Source organism: Desmodus rotundus, chromosome X (assembly GCF_022682495.2).
Source record: "Desmodus rotundus isolate HL8 chromosome X, HLdesRot8A.1, whole genome shotgun sequence".
Classification (NCBI taxonomy): Eukaryota; Metazoa; Chordata; class Mammalia; order Chiroptera; family Phyllostomidae; genus Desmodus; species Desmodus rotundus.
In genome coordinates this window covers 30737047-30753582 of record NC_071400.1, presented here as the reverse complement: position 1 = coordinate 30753582, position 16536 = coordinate 30737047, and the positions used below count along the sequence as shown (strand labels likewise).

General features: G+C 40.8%; 1 protein-coding gene across 3 annotated transcripts in view; it reads left to right on the top strand.

Annotated features, from left to right (window-relative positions):
* The window catches only part of LONRF3 (LON peptidase N-terminal domain and ring finger 3), a 41587-nt gene that overhangs the window by 12923 nt on the left and 12128 nt on the right, over positions 1-16536 (top strand). For 2 of the 3 annotated variants that reach the window (XM_024566547.4, XM_024566546.4), the window contains 3 exons: positions 546-636; positions 9333-9447; positions 12384-12505. In XM_024566547.4, coding sequence (XP_024422315.2) covers positions 546-636; positions 9333-9447; positions 12384-12505 — 328 coding nt within the window. The remainder of the gene's footprint in view (positions 1-545; positions 637-9332; positions 9448-12383; positions 12506-16536) is intronic. The other variant, XM_053917064.2, reaches the window with a different exon arrangement.

Genomic DNA, 16536 nt, shown 5'->3' with positions numbered 1-16536 from the left:
TCAAGCACAGTCTCGAGTAATGATATCCAATGCCCTTGATGGTGTTACTTCCTGCCAGGCCAACCTCTCCCTACCCCGATCCCTGTTCCAGGAATGAAGGACCAGCCGTGTGATCAGGCCACACTCTGCTCATTCCCAGTTGTGCCTCTGTAGGTAGGCATCTGAGAAGCAGCAGCTGCAGCTCAATAGCTTTCCAAGACAGGTGGGCAGTGCCAAGATTCAGTATCAACTTTGAAGGCCTGACTCATTCTATGGAGTTGCCGCTGCTGCTCCTGCTGTATGAGATGCCTGTTGTGCTGGAATGAAGTTCCCAGGGCTCCTGGATATCCCCTAACTTGCACTTCTCTTTTAATGGGGCTGCTGGACACCTCGAGAGTCTACTTCAGGGTATCCCATTCTCAGTGGGTCAGGTGGCCACTAAATCAACTTTCTAGAATGGGGGTGAGAGTGGAAACCAAAAAAGTAATTGGGTTCTTTAGCCTCAGAAATACAGTCTGTGAAACCAAGGTAGGTCCAGCTCTGACTTACTGCTTTCTAAATCACAGATCCTCCCGCCGATATGGGGGCCAAACCTGCTCTCAGTGTTCCTCTAGCATCTTTTGACGCATCTGACCTTGAATGCTCCCTATGTATGAGGTATGTGATGTGTGGTATCACTTACTGCCTGAGCAGTCTTCGTCTCTGGTGTGTGGATCTTTCTGCTAGTGACCTACTGCTCCATCAGTTAGCACATAAAAATATGGTTCTAGCGAAAAGGAGATTACATCAATTGTGACATGGACTAGCTTGTGTCCTCTGTTTACCGATTGCATTCCCTGTACTTGGAAATACTGAAAGAGTGGAAAGAAATAGTCTACTCAGAGGTCACAACCTGGTAGCTCACAGGCTGAATGTCTTGTGTTTGGTCTTCAGGGGATTTTTGTTGTTGTTGTTAAATGCGACTATCTTGACACAGGACACATAGTCTCCAGTTGGAAATGGTCCTTCCCCACCCCCCCGCCCCCGCCCCGTCACTGCCTTAGATTAGCCTGCATCTCACATCTGCATCACTTTCCTGGCCTTTGTAGGTATCTAGATTATGACTCTGAAACTAATGTTAACTACTAACTGGATCAAGACCTCAGAGCTCAAGGCCTAATGTCAGTGCCCTAGGTCTATTCTTTGGAAACAAAGTAGAAGGCCTGCCTGGTGTTTGTTTTGTGCCATGAAGAGGATTAGTAGTAAGCTTGTAGTGCTTGGCCAATATCTTTCCTTTGCCCAGTGCCTTATCATCTGTACTTTTACAGATCTCTTGAGAGGCAAATTATCCAAATGCCTGCCTGACCTGCCACAGGAAGCTGCCACAATCATGGTCTGTGTGAAAAAAACAAAAAACAAAAAACAACTTTCATTTGTTTTATTTCAAACCTGTGACTTTGTGGCTAAAAGGAGGAGCTCCAAAGCCAGATGGCCTGGGTTTGAACCCTGGCCCTGGCACTTACTGGCTGTTTGACCTGCAGCACATGAGTCTCTGTGCCACTGTTTTCTCATCAGTAAAATAGATAACAGTGGTCCCTATCCCATGGGGTGGTTATGATTAATTGAGAAAATCTACTTAAAACAATTAGCACAGTGCCTGACACAGAGTAAGTACTCAATAAATGTTAATTACTTTTTTGTCTTAGACCATAGGTTCCTGACTTTAGGTCCATGAGGAGGTTCCATGTATACATTCTAATAGATCTATGGATTCCCTGATGTTGTACATAAAAGTGTGCGTGCATGTGTATGTGTTTCCAGGACAAGGTCCACAGTTTTCAGTAAATTCTCAAATCTGTCTTTTTTCAAAAAGAACACAAAAGGAGGTTGAGATACTTGCACAAAAGTTGTTCAGATGGTTGAGGCAAGAGAAGATATGTCAAAAAAAATCTTTTGGTCCATCACACAGTAGGATCCAGCCAGCAGAGGATCCTCAGATGTTTTCTTGCCCTTTACAAGCCTTCCATATCAATGACATCCATTTGTATTCAGAATGATTTTTGTTGCCATCATGAATAAAAATGAGCAAGGCAGCCATTACCTGAACATGCACCTTTTGTTTCTCTTAAAAGAATTAAATTTGGCAGATTTGCTCATGAGCTCAGACAGATGTGATAGTGAACAGTTCAACAGATGGAATGTAGAAGCACTCAAGGAAAGCCTTCCATATACTTTTGGGATTGTTTCCTTTTACCACCTCCCTCTCCTCCACAACAAAGTGGTGGGTGGGTCATGACAGAACCAAAGTATGGGGTAGAAAAACTGCTTCCCAGCAGAGAAATAGGCTTCCACAGGTAATGCTATGGTGGTTCTAAGCCTGTGATGTGAGCTGTGGGCTTTCATACGTCAAACTTTGAGAGACTTGATTCAGCTTGCTCAGAAAGCCCAACTCCTTGGTGTACTTATCCCTTCTCCTGACATCCAGCGGACACAGAATCAAAAACACAGACTCGTCCTGTTTGTGTTTTCCCTGAGGACTAAGAATCCTGAGGTTGAAGTTCTTTTGTTCCTTTTCCTCTGTTTTCTCCCTTTCATCTTGTTGTCTCTGGTCTCAACAGGGGGCTTCAGGGAAAGGTTATAAATCTGGTCCAAGAAGTAAACATCAAGATAAGACCCCTTTTAGTTTTCTTGCTCTGACTTTAAAAGCTCTTATTTCCCTTATCCTGCCCCTCTGTTCCAAATGAGACTTCAAAACAAAAAGCCATGTTTGTCTGGAGTAGCTGTTTTATAGGTCAGGAAGTTAGTTATAGGGGGACCTTAGCTGCTTTATGGCAAAAAGAAAGCTGCCAAATTCAGAGAGCATTTCTGATCTCAAGGCTCTTAAAACTGTAGCCCTTGATTACAAGCATGTAGTTACCCTTCCAACAAGGTTTGTCTCTAAGTCACAAATCAGATGTTGGTAGGGGCTATGTCATACACATACTTTAGCTTGAATTATTGTAGTCTTGAAAAAGCTCCTGTTTTCACTTCTCTTTAGTGTTTTTCTTCTTATTATTGTGGTTAGGATTGTTATTACGTTCTATTATGACCCTCATGTGTCTTTGGGGGAGAAGGTCTAAGGGAACAGATATTTAAAAGCAATCTGCTGGGTTGTAAAGTAGACATTTGTATCTCCTATGCAAGTTTCTAGAATTAACTACAGTCCCGTGGTGCTGCATTGGTAGAAGACAAGTTAGAGTGCGAATTTAACTATTGTGAGTCTAGGGAGAAAATAAGAAGCAGCTTATAAATTCCGTGGGAAAGGGTGAAAAGAGTGAATGGAGCAATAATTGGCGGCTGCATTCATGAGGAAGTTTTCAGTCTCCAACTCTCCATCTGCTGGGGAGGTTTCTTCCTAATTCCAACACCTCAGACAGAATTCTGCCCCTCAGTCTTCAGTGACAGAAAATCCTCCCTTGAGATTTACCTGATATGGATACCCTAGCCAATGGTTGTCACCTCTGGGGCTCCTGTGGAGAAGCACCTTTGAGGTGACAAGAGTATTTTGAGATATGGAGCAAGAATGTTTGATATCTGAACCAGTTACCTAATGACCCAGTGACCTCTTTGTCAATTAAAACAAAAAGCTTTATATTTTATTTAACCTAGGTTTAGCTACTCAACTACCTGGATGTTAGGGAGTCAGTTCTTTCTGTTCTAATCTATTCTCTCTCCCTCTCTCTATCTCCCCCTCCTTCTCTGTCCTTCTTTGCTGTCATCTGATAGCAGCAGAGGAACACAATACAAGGATGTAACTGGTGGGAAAAGATAGCTATTTTCAGATAACCTAAACATTTTATCCGGACTGAGATCTAACTGAAAACATTTATTATTACTATTATTTAATCCCTCATGTGACAAGGTAAAATGTTTTCTTGTGGAAAAATCTGGCTCTACTCTGATTTGTAAATGTATCCGTGAAGTGTTTTCTGAAATCATTATCAAAAGTGGTAAAGAGAGGGTCCTAGAACGTACACAAGCCACCCACCCGGGAATCAGCACCAGAAGGGCCCAATGTGCTTGTGGGTAGCAGCAGAAATGACTAAAAACCAACAGAGCTGAACAAGTGGCATTGTTCCTTCTCGGATACCTCCCCCACATTCAGCGTCACAGCACAGCGACTTCAGTTGCTCTGCCCTGGCGAATACCTAAGGCTCCACACCTTACTATGTAACAGGTGTGCTGAGACAAAAAAAAAAATGGCCCAAATGAAAGAACACATCAAAGATCCAGAAAAAATACAACTAAGCAATGAAGAGATAGTCAGCCTATCAGATGCACAGTTCAAAACACTGGTAATCAGAATGCTTACAGTATTTGGTTGAAATGGTCACAAAACAGAGGAAAAAGTGAAGCCTATGAAAAGTGAAATAAAGGAAAATGTACAGGGAACCAAAAGTGAAGGGAAGGAAACTGGGACTCAAATCAATGATTTGGAGCAGAAGGAAGAAATAAACATTCAACTAGAACAGAAAGAAGAAACAAAAATGCAAAAAAAAAAAAAAAATGAGGAGAGTTGTAGGAACCTCTGGGACAACTTTAAATGCTCCAACATCCAAACCATAGGGGTGCCAGAAGGAGAAGACCAAGAAATGGAAAACTTATTGGAAAATAGTAAGGGAGAACTTCCCCAATGTGGCAAAGGAAATAGACTTTCAGGAAGTCCAGGAAGCCCAGAGTCCCAAAGAAGCTGGACCCAAGGAGGCACACACCAAGGCAAGAAAAAAAAAAGTGGTAAAGAAAAGGTAGAAGAATTCAAGAGTATATCTGTTATCTAGCTCCCTATCTGTCTATCTATCTATCTATTCATCCATCCATCAATCTGTCCAGAGTTCTCTCTCAGGGGAGGGGAGAAGGGAAGGAAGGAAACAGAAACAGAGGGAAAAAAGTGTGTGTGAGTATGTGCTTCTACATGTACATGGATGATGTCTGTTCTAGAGATAGAGGTACATACAGTCGTGGCCATGTCATATGGTGGAGAAAGAAGATGCAGCTGGGAATCAGATGTGACATCATAACCAAGCACTCATTAGCCATGTGACCTTGGGCAAGTTATTTAACCTGTGTGGATCTTAATTTCCTCAGTAGTAAAATGAAGCTGATAATAATTACTGCCTTTTAACATATAAACTTAATTTATGTCAAAAACAGTATTGTATACACCCAGAATAGCAAGAGGACAATAGGAACATTGTCAGTGTAAAGAGTCAGTTCATTCCATCTGTTCCTAATCACTTTACTCAGTCAGCCTTTGTAGTACAGTCACCCAGAATATAGAAGTGAATTCAGTGTTGAAAAGTGATATATTCTAAGCATTTGAACCTTGAATTATTTCAAAGCAATAATTATGCACCATCTGTGGTAGCACTTTTGTTTGTGATCATGCAGATCAGGGCCATTTTAATCATAGCTCTTACAAAGAGTTGCTGTATCCCTTGGTATCTATTTCACCCGTCTGCTCATTAAATATCAGTAGTTATTGCAATTAATTAACCAGCTATATCATTGTCATTTTATGTGAATTACATTGTTAAATGAATTACAGATTCAGTTCTGAAATTCTGAGGCAAAATAGTTTTGCAGATACAGATTCATCAATCATCTTCATCATTAGCCTCATTGAATAATGTAAAGCATTCAGATTCATGAGACTGACATTCTGAGGAAGTGAGATACTCTGGTTTGGCTGAGTTAGTACTTAGATCACAGCGTGGGTCCCCAATCAGCCTGTAAATCACACTTTTGAACATTTTAGTTGTGAAATATACATGGTAGAAAAGTACATAAAATATAAGTGTATGCTCTTACCAAAATATTGTAAAGAGGACACTCATGCAACCCCTCTCAGTTCAAGAAATGAAAGTGTCAGCACCCCAGAAGCTGCCCAGCCACCACTTTCAAATCACAACTCCTTAACCCTCCTCCTGAAACCACTATCTTAAGTTTTATCTTTTCTTTAAAAAGATAGTTTTACCACCCATGTATGCGTCTCTAAACAGTGTAATTTAGTTTTGGCTAATTGTTTTTTTAAAAGCCCATTATGTAAATGGAATTTTCCCAAATGTATTCGTTTGTTCTGACTTCTTTCCCTCAGTATTAAGATTTACCAATGTTATTATAGGTAGGTGAAGTTTGTTCATTTCCATAAGTGTACATATTGTCCTACTGTATGAATCTACCACAATTATTAGTTCTATTATAGATGGATATTTGGACATTTTCTATTTTGGGGCTATTATGAACAACATTGCTATGACTGGTTTTTATGTATATTGGTGCATATAAGTCTTTGCCCATTTTCGATTAGGTTCTCTCTTTTTTTTCTTAATGACTTGCAGGAACTCTATTTGTGTTCTAGATGTAAGTCTTTTGTTAGTAATGCTGCAAGCACCCTCTCTCATTCTGTGGCTTGCCTATTTTCTCTCTTAATGGCATCTTTTCATGAACTTACAAGCTCTTAATTTTAATGAAGTAAAAATTACCAATCTCTTCAGGTATAGTTAATGTTTTTTGTATGTGTCTTTTTTAAGAAATCTTTTTTTTTTAACCTTGAGGTCATAAAGATACTCTGTCTATCTTCTAAAAGCTTTACTGTTTGCCTTTCACACTTATTTTTACAGCCCACATGGAACTGATTTTTGTGTATAGTGTGAGAAATGGTTTAACTCCATTTCCCTCTATGGATAACCAACTATTCCCAAATAGCATTTATTGTGCTCATTTCAGCAGCATATATACCAACTAGCATTTATTGAGAATGCTATTTATGTACTGAAAATCTCCCTTCTGTTTTGAAATGCCACATTTGTCATAAATCAAGAATCTGTGTCTGCATCTATTTCTGGGCTTTCTATTCTATTCCACAGATTTATGTGTCCTTGTGCTAGTCCTACACTGTTTTAATCACTAGAGCTTTATAAGTTCTGATGTCTGGTAAACCAAGTCCTCCCACATTATTGCTCTTCAGAAGTGTCTTGGCTCTTCTTGGTCCTGTGACTTGCCTTATAAAGTGTAGAAATCAACTTGTTCCACAAAAACAAACAAACAAGTGAAATAACCTGTGGGATTTGTATTGGTGCTTATTTAGATCTTCTTTCAATGAAGTGTTTATAGTTGTTTCCAATAGAAGTCTTGTACAACTTTTGTTAGATTTATTCTTGGGTACTTGACTTTGAAAAGGAATTGTAAATGTCATCTTTAAAAATCAATTTCCTCATGTTTGTTGCTGATATATAGAATACTGTTGTGTGTATAGTTTTGTAGCAAGCTTGTTAATTCTAGCATCTCTTATTAATTCTAATAATCATTATGTAGACTCTTTTAGATTTTCTAAGTTCACCATCATACTATTTGTGAATAATGGCAGATTTGGTTTTTTTCTTCCCAGTTCTCAAACTTTAATTTATTTTTCTTCTTGCCTTAGTAAACCAGTTAGGACCTCCATCATAAAGAGGTTTTTTTGAAAATTAATTTTACTTGTTGGCCAATTTAATAACTAAAAGGTGTTAATTGAAAGTAAGTTACTTACTTTTAAAACAGGATTATAACATTCAAAAAAATAGAACAAAGTGAGTATATGAAAAGTCTTGCTTCTATGCCACACCTACAATGGCTTGTTAAAAATATCAAATCACTGTCCCTCCCCTTGACCTGCTGACTGACAAAGTTTATCCAGTGGGGCTTCGCCATGTCTACATGTTTAAAGCTCCCCAGGTGACAGAAGGTTTGCCTCTGCAGAGATTAGTAGGAGTGTGTAATACAGGGATTCTCAACTCTGGTTGCACATTAAAACCACCCAAGGAGCCTTAAAAAGTCCTGATGCCTGGCCCTTACTCTGAACCAACTGATCTGAATCTCTGCAGATGTGGTCCTGGGCATGTGTAGTTTTTAAAAGTCCCCCAAGTGATGGGGAGGGGAGAATGAAGACGAGTCGGAGTGAGGGTTCACAAAGGGGCATGAGATGTTTGAGGGTGATGGAGATGTTCACAGTCTTGATTGTGGAGATCATTTCATAGGTGTTACAACTTATCAAACTGTATACTTTAAGTATGTGCAGTTTATTACATGTCAATTGTACATCAATAAAGCTGTTTAAAGAAAAAACTCCCCAGTAGACTCACGCACAACAACAGTTGAGAATCATTGCTCTAATAGAAAGAACACGTGACTGGAGTGAAGTTGGAGATCCTTTCATTGGTCAACAGTTAGCTGTGTACACATAGACAAGCAACTGAATCCCCCCTAGACTTCAGTTTCATTCTGGTTGGTGAGTTTAATTTTTTCTTAAGTACTTTTCAGCTCTGATATTTTGATTTTTCTGCTCAGTCTGTCAGTGTGGGCCAGGCTGCTGATGTACCTCTCAGCCAAAGCCACATGAGGGGCCTGTGCAGCTGGTAGCCTCTTCTCTCAGCAGACACTGGTGAGGTCAAAATAGTCTGGTCAGGGTCTTTCCCTTCTTTCTGTCCTCTTGGTGAGTGGGAGCTGCACTTGTAAACCATCATTTTCAGCTGCCCCAACCCAGTGGTTCAGCTACAGGTGAGCCTTTCTTTAAGCAAAGTAAATCCATGAATCTCTCAATGTACAGAATAGCTTTTAAAAAGACCCCCAGATTGCTTTGAAAAACCATCCAGCACCCACAAAACAATTAAAATAGAATTTAATTGAAGTATATATATGCATACATATGTATATGTGTACATATGTATGTATGTATTTATCAGTAAGCACATTAATAATATTACTCTACTGCCCCTAGAACAATGATTCATTCATACAAAAGGCAGTTATATCGATATGTTTGTTACAGGTGCAATTTCAAGATCCTTCAGGGAGTAAATATTTCGTAGATACAAGATAGAGTCAAGCTTAACAAAGAAACCAAGTCTTTTTCCATTGCCATGTGATATAAAGTACTTAAACGGGTAAACATATGAATGTGTATATGTTTATCTATCTGTGTGTTTGCATATACTCAGGTTAAGAGGTTGGCTAAATATTTTAGAATAGAAGAATCTATTCAGACACCCTGGGTATTCATCTATAGATGGTGAGAAAAATCTGGATGCCCCAGAAGAGACTGACTAGAACTAATGTTCAAAATGATCTAGCTATGTCCTAAACTTTAATAAAGCATTCTTTTACAATTCAGCTCAGAAATGAAAAGCAAGTGCTTTTCTGAAGTGCAACAACAACATGGATTAAGAAAAAAAAGAACTGCCCCCAACACACAGAATTTTCCAAATAATACTATAAAACCTTAACATTCAGTAGCTCTGCTCTGTCTTTTATTTTTGGTCTTATTGTGGTTTTCTTCCATTTTGATTTCTAAATTTCAGATTATTCTATGAGCCAGTCACAACACCTTGTGGACACACATTTTGCTTAAAATGCCTTGAAAGATGCCTAGATCACAATGCGAAGTGTCCACTGTGCAAAGATGGTCTTTCACAGGTAAAACATTGTTTCTTTCCTGGTTTGTTTGGCATATTTGGAATTGGGTACTTAACAGAGTGTCCTCTTGGATCCCAAGCCACTGCACTGTGCTAGGGCAAAATACCCGCTCAGACCATCTATCTTTCTCCTGTTTTACAGCTACCCCTCCCCTCTCCACAAAGTCCTTTAGAAAAATGAGGCAACATCTAGCTTTTTTATGAACTGTTGGTAATGAAATGAATTTGTGTTGGAAACAAAAGTATTACATTGCTGATAAACATGGATCCCGATTCTAATCCCATCATGGCATCTGATTCACTGTAATGTTGAGTAAGTCTTGTATTCTCTGTGGGCTTGGACTAGACGAGCTCTACGTCCCCTTATCATCAATGTTAATTCTGTGGTTTGAAGACATCATTCCGAAGGCTGCAGAAACCTCATGGACCTTCAATGTCATCCTTCTTCTGCCCCTCAGAAGCCACTGTATTTATTAGTAGATCCTTGGCTACTTGAAAAGCTCTGGGACCTCCAGGTCCTCTAAAATGAATCACACAAATTACCACCTTGCTTTTTCAAGTGGACCTGATGGAATTTTCTTTAGCACAAGAAGACCAAGGAGTCCATTTTTTTCCCCTCCCTCAAGAACTTGTGTGCCCCTTTTTAAAATCAGTATTAATGTTCCTTGACCCCTGTCATCCCTGAGGAGAAGTTAGAGACACAAGACCATTTCTAGGTGAATGTACGTCCACAGAAGTCATATGTTGAGCTTCACCAACACTGCAATATTTAAACTAAGGCAATGGAGTGAAGTAATCACTCAGGATAATCCTAAGAGTTAGTACTGAGTTGGGGGAGGGTCAGTGTCATACCTTGCCTAGGCAAAGGGGTGGGATTTGCTGCACTGATTGTATATGAGAAGCCCACAGTCCTTATACTTAAATAATACATTTGTATTATGGTAACACTGCAACATTCAGATAAACAGAAAAAAGTCTACCATTATGTTTATCACCTGGAGAAAACCACCATTAACAGTTCAGTATGTGCCTTTGCTGGGTTTTTGTTTTAGCATCAGCAGAAGACTCACCTATTTCTTGGGTTAGCTACCTCCTGAGTCATTGCTTTTCCCCAAGACTGGGACTGGGCAAAGCAGTTGGTTTTCCTACAGCCACACAATGGCAGTGGCTGATAAGGTATCCTGGAGGCAGATGCTGTGGGGTCCCAGACTTAGGGGCTAGAAGATATTCTCATCTATCTCTTTGTATTCACACAGGATCACACTTACACCATTTGCCAGAGAGATAAATATCTTATGTTAGCCCATACCAGGAAAGGAAATACATTGCCTGAAGTCAGCAATTTTATACTCAGGAGCTCCCCCTGCTGGGCCTGTGTGGGTAGCTTCCATAGTGAGCAACTCCGCGGATTCTTTATTGCCTGGTCCACACAGTTAAATGCCCCCTACTTACAGATGCCTGGATATGCTTGGGGTAGGGGTGTTTGGGTGCAGAGTAATAGTGACAATGGGACTGAGTTCAGTTCTGAAATAATGTTTATAATATAATTTCAGTGATACCTACATGGTATAATTTTTTTAAAAAGAAAGAGACCAACAAAATCACCAGTATTTAACTTTTTTTAAGATAGAGAAGAAAAATATTTAGACTTGAAATAGCCAGAAGACAAACATTGAGATGGTGTGGGGGTGTGGCGGAGCAGGAAAGAATCAATGATTGAGAATTGCTTTTTAGTTACCTGAACCTTTTGATCACGGACATTCAGCAAGTCCCAGGTGGGGACTATTTCTGTGAGCTTGAAAACACAATAATAGAAATGGAAAATGGAAAAATTTCCGCCCCCCCCACCTTTTTTAACAAGAACATGATCTGAATTTCAGTATTTAAGGAAAGCAATGAGATTTTTAAAACATAAATGCAAGTATTTTCCCTTTTTTATAATACTTTTTCTTTTTTAGTTTTTAAGCATTTTAAATTTTATTGACCTTCTGATTTTAAAAAAAGTTAATCTTTTTTTAGTTTTTAAAGATTTTATTTATTTGTTTTAGAGAGGGGAAGGGAGGGAGAGAAAGACAGGAGAGAAACATCAGTGTGCAGTTGTCTCTCACGCGCCCCCTACTGGGGACCTGGCCTGCAACCCAGGCATGTGCCCTGACTGGGAATCAAAATGGCGACTCTTTGGTTTGCTGGCCTGTGGTCAATGCACTGAGCCACACCAGCAGACGCTAAAAAAAGTTAATCTTAAGGTCACACCTCTAAGTTTGATATACCGTATACAGATTGTGCAGAATAAGACTATGAAGAGATACAAATTAGTCCATGCCCAAAAAGATTTACTAAAGAACCATCTTCATAAATACATATAAAATTCTTGTGAAGATAGGACTGTCCAGGTTTTCTGAGACACTTTCAAAGTGATGCAAGGCACAAAATGTGCACCATTGTGAATACACACATATTCCAGGCTTTGTGCCTCTAATACAGCCCTTCAAAGATTTGGCTTCATGAATACTTTTTCTAATTAGAACAATCAAGTGCATGTGTTTTTTTAATCTGTATTGAATTTATTGGGGTGATAATGGTTAATAAAATTATATAGTTTTCAAGTGTACATTTCTATAACACATCATCTGTATATTGTACTGTGTGTTCATCATCCCAATTAAGGTCTCCTTCTGTCACCACTTATCCCCCCATAACCCTCTTCTACCTCCTCCCACCTCCCTTTCCTCTGGTAATCACCATACTGTTGTCTGTTTTTTTTTTTAACTATAACATCCAGACAATATATACGTTATGATAGTATCAGCTGCTAATGTGTGGGTCCAAATTACTCCAATATGTGGGTCATTTCACTATTCTACTGAATGCACCAGAAGTGCTTTGTGTTTTTCTAATGACTGCATAAAATATCTAATTGCCTTGTTCCTCATATAGTGCTTGGCATCAAGAAAATACAGCAAAAATATCATAATGGAAGAGCTAATAGCTAAATTCCTTCCAGAAGAACTCAAGGAACGAAGGAGGCTTTATGAAGAGGAAATGGAAGAACTTTCTAAGTATGTATATGCAGGTTGCTATTTTCAGTTTCATTCATACCAGCTCACAGAGCTGAATGTGCACATTTCTTCCTAACTCTTCGTTAAGTGATGTCATGTTGGTAGCTTGAAATTGGCCGTGGTGAAAGTATTTACACCATGGAAATTGGCAAATGTTATAAACCAGGGATTTTTTCCCCTAGAAAGTCAGTCGTGCCCTGGCTGGTGTGTCTCAGTGGATTGAGCGCTGGCCTGCGAACTGAAAGGTCACTGGTTTGATTCCCAGTCAGGGCGCATGCCTGGGTTGCTGGTTGGGTCCCCAGTTGGGGGCATGCGAGAGGCAACTGATTGATGTATCTCTCATACATTGATGTTTCTCTCCCTCTCTTTCTCCCTCTCTTCCCCTCTCCTCTCTCTAAAAGTAAATAAAATCTTTAAAAAAAAAAGAAAAGAAAGTCAGTTGTTCAACATTTACCAGCACACCATTGAGAAAGCATTAGCCAAACCACTGACCGTGTCAGATCTTGGCACTAGTGACTGAGTGTCACTGGCAGGAGTAAGTTGGAACAGCTTAAGTGTCCAGAAGTGTCCAGGAGACTGTTTACAAATACATAAGGAGGTGCTGTGAGGTTAAGAACTTTGGTGTCAGCCAGACATGGGATCATGACCCACTTTTGCCACAAAGTAAATGTACTTCACTTCACCTCTCTGGGCCTTCATTTCCTCATCTGTAGTTTGGGGATGATAATAGTTCCTACTTCATGGCTTGTTATGAAGATCAAATGAGCTAGTGCCTAGTAAGCACTTAATCAATGGTAATATTAAGAATGCTGCTTTCTCTGCCATGCACAGGTCTTGTGAGAGGTGAAGGGGAGGGATGGGGTTGCAAATAGGGCTCCAAGCTCTCTGGCTGGAAGAAAAGCTCCTTTAGCAGAGAAAGCAGTAGGCAATTACTAATTTCTGCCTCTCATACTGCTGCCTTCTTGTCTCCACCCCAGTGGAATCCTCGCAGCATTCTAGGGGCAAAGTTCCTGATGGCAAAAGCTGTTCTGGTTTTATGCCCACCCTGTAGAGAACCATTTCTAAACTGCCACCAGTTTGTCTGAATGTCCCTCTCACTTATAACAACGTGTTTTCCTGGGAAGCTAGAAATGAAATCCTCTCTTTCTCATTAACTTATATTAGATCTACTTAGGGCACCTTTGTCTTTATTTCTGATTCTTAAGTTTGCCTTGAATCTCTGAGCCCTGCTCTTGAATATTTAATGTCTTATTAACAAACACTGGAATATACTAGAGGGGGTTCTATTTATTTTTTTGTCTTTTATTTTTATTTCTTTTTAAAATATATTTATTGATTATGCTATTACAGTTGTCCCATTCCCCCCCCTCACTCCACTCCATCCTGCCCACCCCCTCCCTCCCACATTCCCCCCCTATAGTTCATGTCCATGGGCCATACTTATAACTTCTTTGGCTTCTACATTTCCTACACTATTCTTACCCTTCCCCTGTCTATTTTCCACCTATCATTTATGCTACTTATTCTCTGTACCTTTCCCCCCTCTCTCCCCCGCCCACTCCCCTATTGACAACCCTCCATGTGATCTCCATTTCTGTGGTTCTGTTCCTGTTCTAGTTGTTGCTTAGTTTGCTTTTGTTTTTGTTTTAGGTGTGGTCATTAATAACTGTGAGTTTGCTGTCATTTTTACTGTTCCTATTTTTTATCTTCTTTTTCTTAGGTAACTCCCTTTAACATTTCATATAATAATGGCTTGGGGATGATGAACTCCTTTAACTTGACCTTATCTGAGAAGCACTTTATCTTCCCTTCCATTCTAAATGATAGCTTTGCTGGATAGAGCAATCTTGGATGTGGGTCCTTGCCTTTCATGACTTGGAATATTTCTTTCCAGCCCTTTCTTGCCTGTAAAATCTCTTTGGAGAAATCAGCTGACAGCCTTATGAGAACTCCCTTGTAGGTAACTGTGTCCTTTTCTCTTGCTGCTTCTAAGATACTCTCCTTCTGTGTAATCTTGGGTAATGTAATTATGATGTGCCTTGGTGTTTTCCTCCTTGGGTCCAGCTTCTTTGGGACTCTCTGAGCTTCCTGGACTTCCTGGAAGTCTATTTCCTTTGCCAGATGAGGGAAGTTCTCCTTCATTATTTGTTCAAATAAGTTTTCAATTGTTTGCTCTTCCTCTTCTCCTTCTGGCACCCCTATAATTCGGATGTTGGAACGTTTTAAGATGTCCTGGAGGTTCCTAAGCCTCTCCTCATTTTTCCGAATTCTCGTTTCTTCATTCTTTTCTGGTTGGATGTTTCTTTCTTCCTTCTGATCCACACCATTGATTTGAGTCCCAGATTCCTTCGCCTCAGTATTAGTTACCTGTACATTTTCTTTTGTCTCTCTTAGCATAGCCTTCATTTTTTCATCTAGTTTTCGACCAAATTCAACCAATTCTGTGAGCATCGTAATTACCAGTGTTTTGAACTGTGCATCTGATAGGTTGGCTATCTGTTCGCTGCTTAGTTGAATTATTTCTGGAGCTTTGAAGTGTTCTGTCATTTGGGCCATTTTTTTTTTTTTTTTGTCTTGGTGCTCCTGTTACTTCAAGGGGCAGAGCCTTAGGGGTTCCCTGGGGTGGGGTAACACTGGTCGCTGCGCTGTGACACTGTATGTGGGGGAGGGGCCAAGAGGGGGCAATGGCGCTCGCTCCACTCTCCACCGGATTTCAGTCACTCCCTCTGCTACCCACAATCAAATTGGGCCCCTCTGGTGCTGGTTCCCGAGTGGGTGGGCTTGTGCACGCTCTAGGCCCCTGTGGGTCTCTCCAACGACCTCTCCTGTGAGGCTGGGAGTTTCTCCTGCTGCCGCCCCAACCCCCACGGGTGTTTTCAATCAGAGGTTTGAGGCTTTATTTCCCCGCGCTGGAGCCCTGGGTTGCGCGGTCTGCTTCACTCCCCACTGTTCATCCCCGTTTATCTATGCGCGAATGTGGGGTCATAGGGTGCTACCCGCTGCTCTGCCTGCCCCGTTCTCCGCCACTCTGAGTCCAGCCCTCTGGATTTATCTGTGCGCGAATGTAGGGCCGCAGGGTCTGCTAGTGGTCAGACTGCCTGCCACGTTAGTCCCACACTCCACCAGTCTCAGTCCCCAGTCTCAGTCCTGCCACGGCAATGCGAGTCCTCTCTGCCCCGGCTGCCCATCTCCGCCCCTCCTACCGGTCTGGATGAATGTTTATTTTTTATCTCCTTGGTGTTGGACTTCCTTGCCATTGGATTATCTGTCAATTCTGGTTGTGCGAGGAGGCGCAGTGTGTCTACCTACGCCTCCATCTTGGTTCTCCTAGAGGGGTTTCTATTTAAAGGCATCATAAACTTAATCCTTTTGGGATTTGGGCAAATGGTCTTATATTTATTGATAGGTTCAGCTGTTCCTATATTGGACTTACTAGACAAATAAGAGAACAGGGATCCAGGAGGAGCTGGCCCAGTTGGCGGTACCTCCCAGACTGTGTGTCTGAATCTTCATGGACACTTGTTGAAAGGCAAACTCCTGAGTCCTGATTCCAGAGCTAATGCACCAAGGTCTCTGGGGTGCTGCAGCCTGGTTGTTGGGATTCAGCGATCCCCAGTGATTCTGATACACAGGTGTATTTGAGTATCACTAGGCTAAATTACTCTTGCCTCTCCACTGCTCCCTCCTTCTCCCAGATGGACCTGCCAGCAGATCTAGGGACATTGCAAATTTGAGGTGGTCACGGTGACACTGCAGAGAATTTCCCACCATGCCTCTGGAGATCTGGGTCTACTGATACCATCAGTACCATTCTCCATACTGTCAGCAAGACACTTGGAGAGATTGTTTGAGTGGAGAGCATGAAAGAAAAAAAATGAAATACAACTGTCACCTACCATGTTAATGTACTAGAGAACTTTAGCCAAATTAGATTGTGTAGAACGTCAATTTTCCTCTCTGAGCCCTTAGGCTAACCCTATCATGGGGCTCAGTCCACAGCATCAGTTGTATTTCAGTATTTTTTATCAACT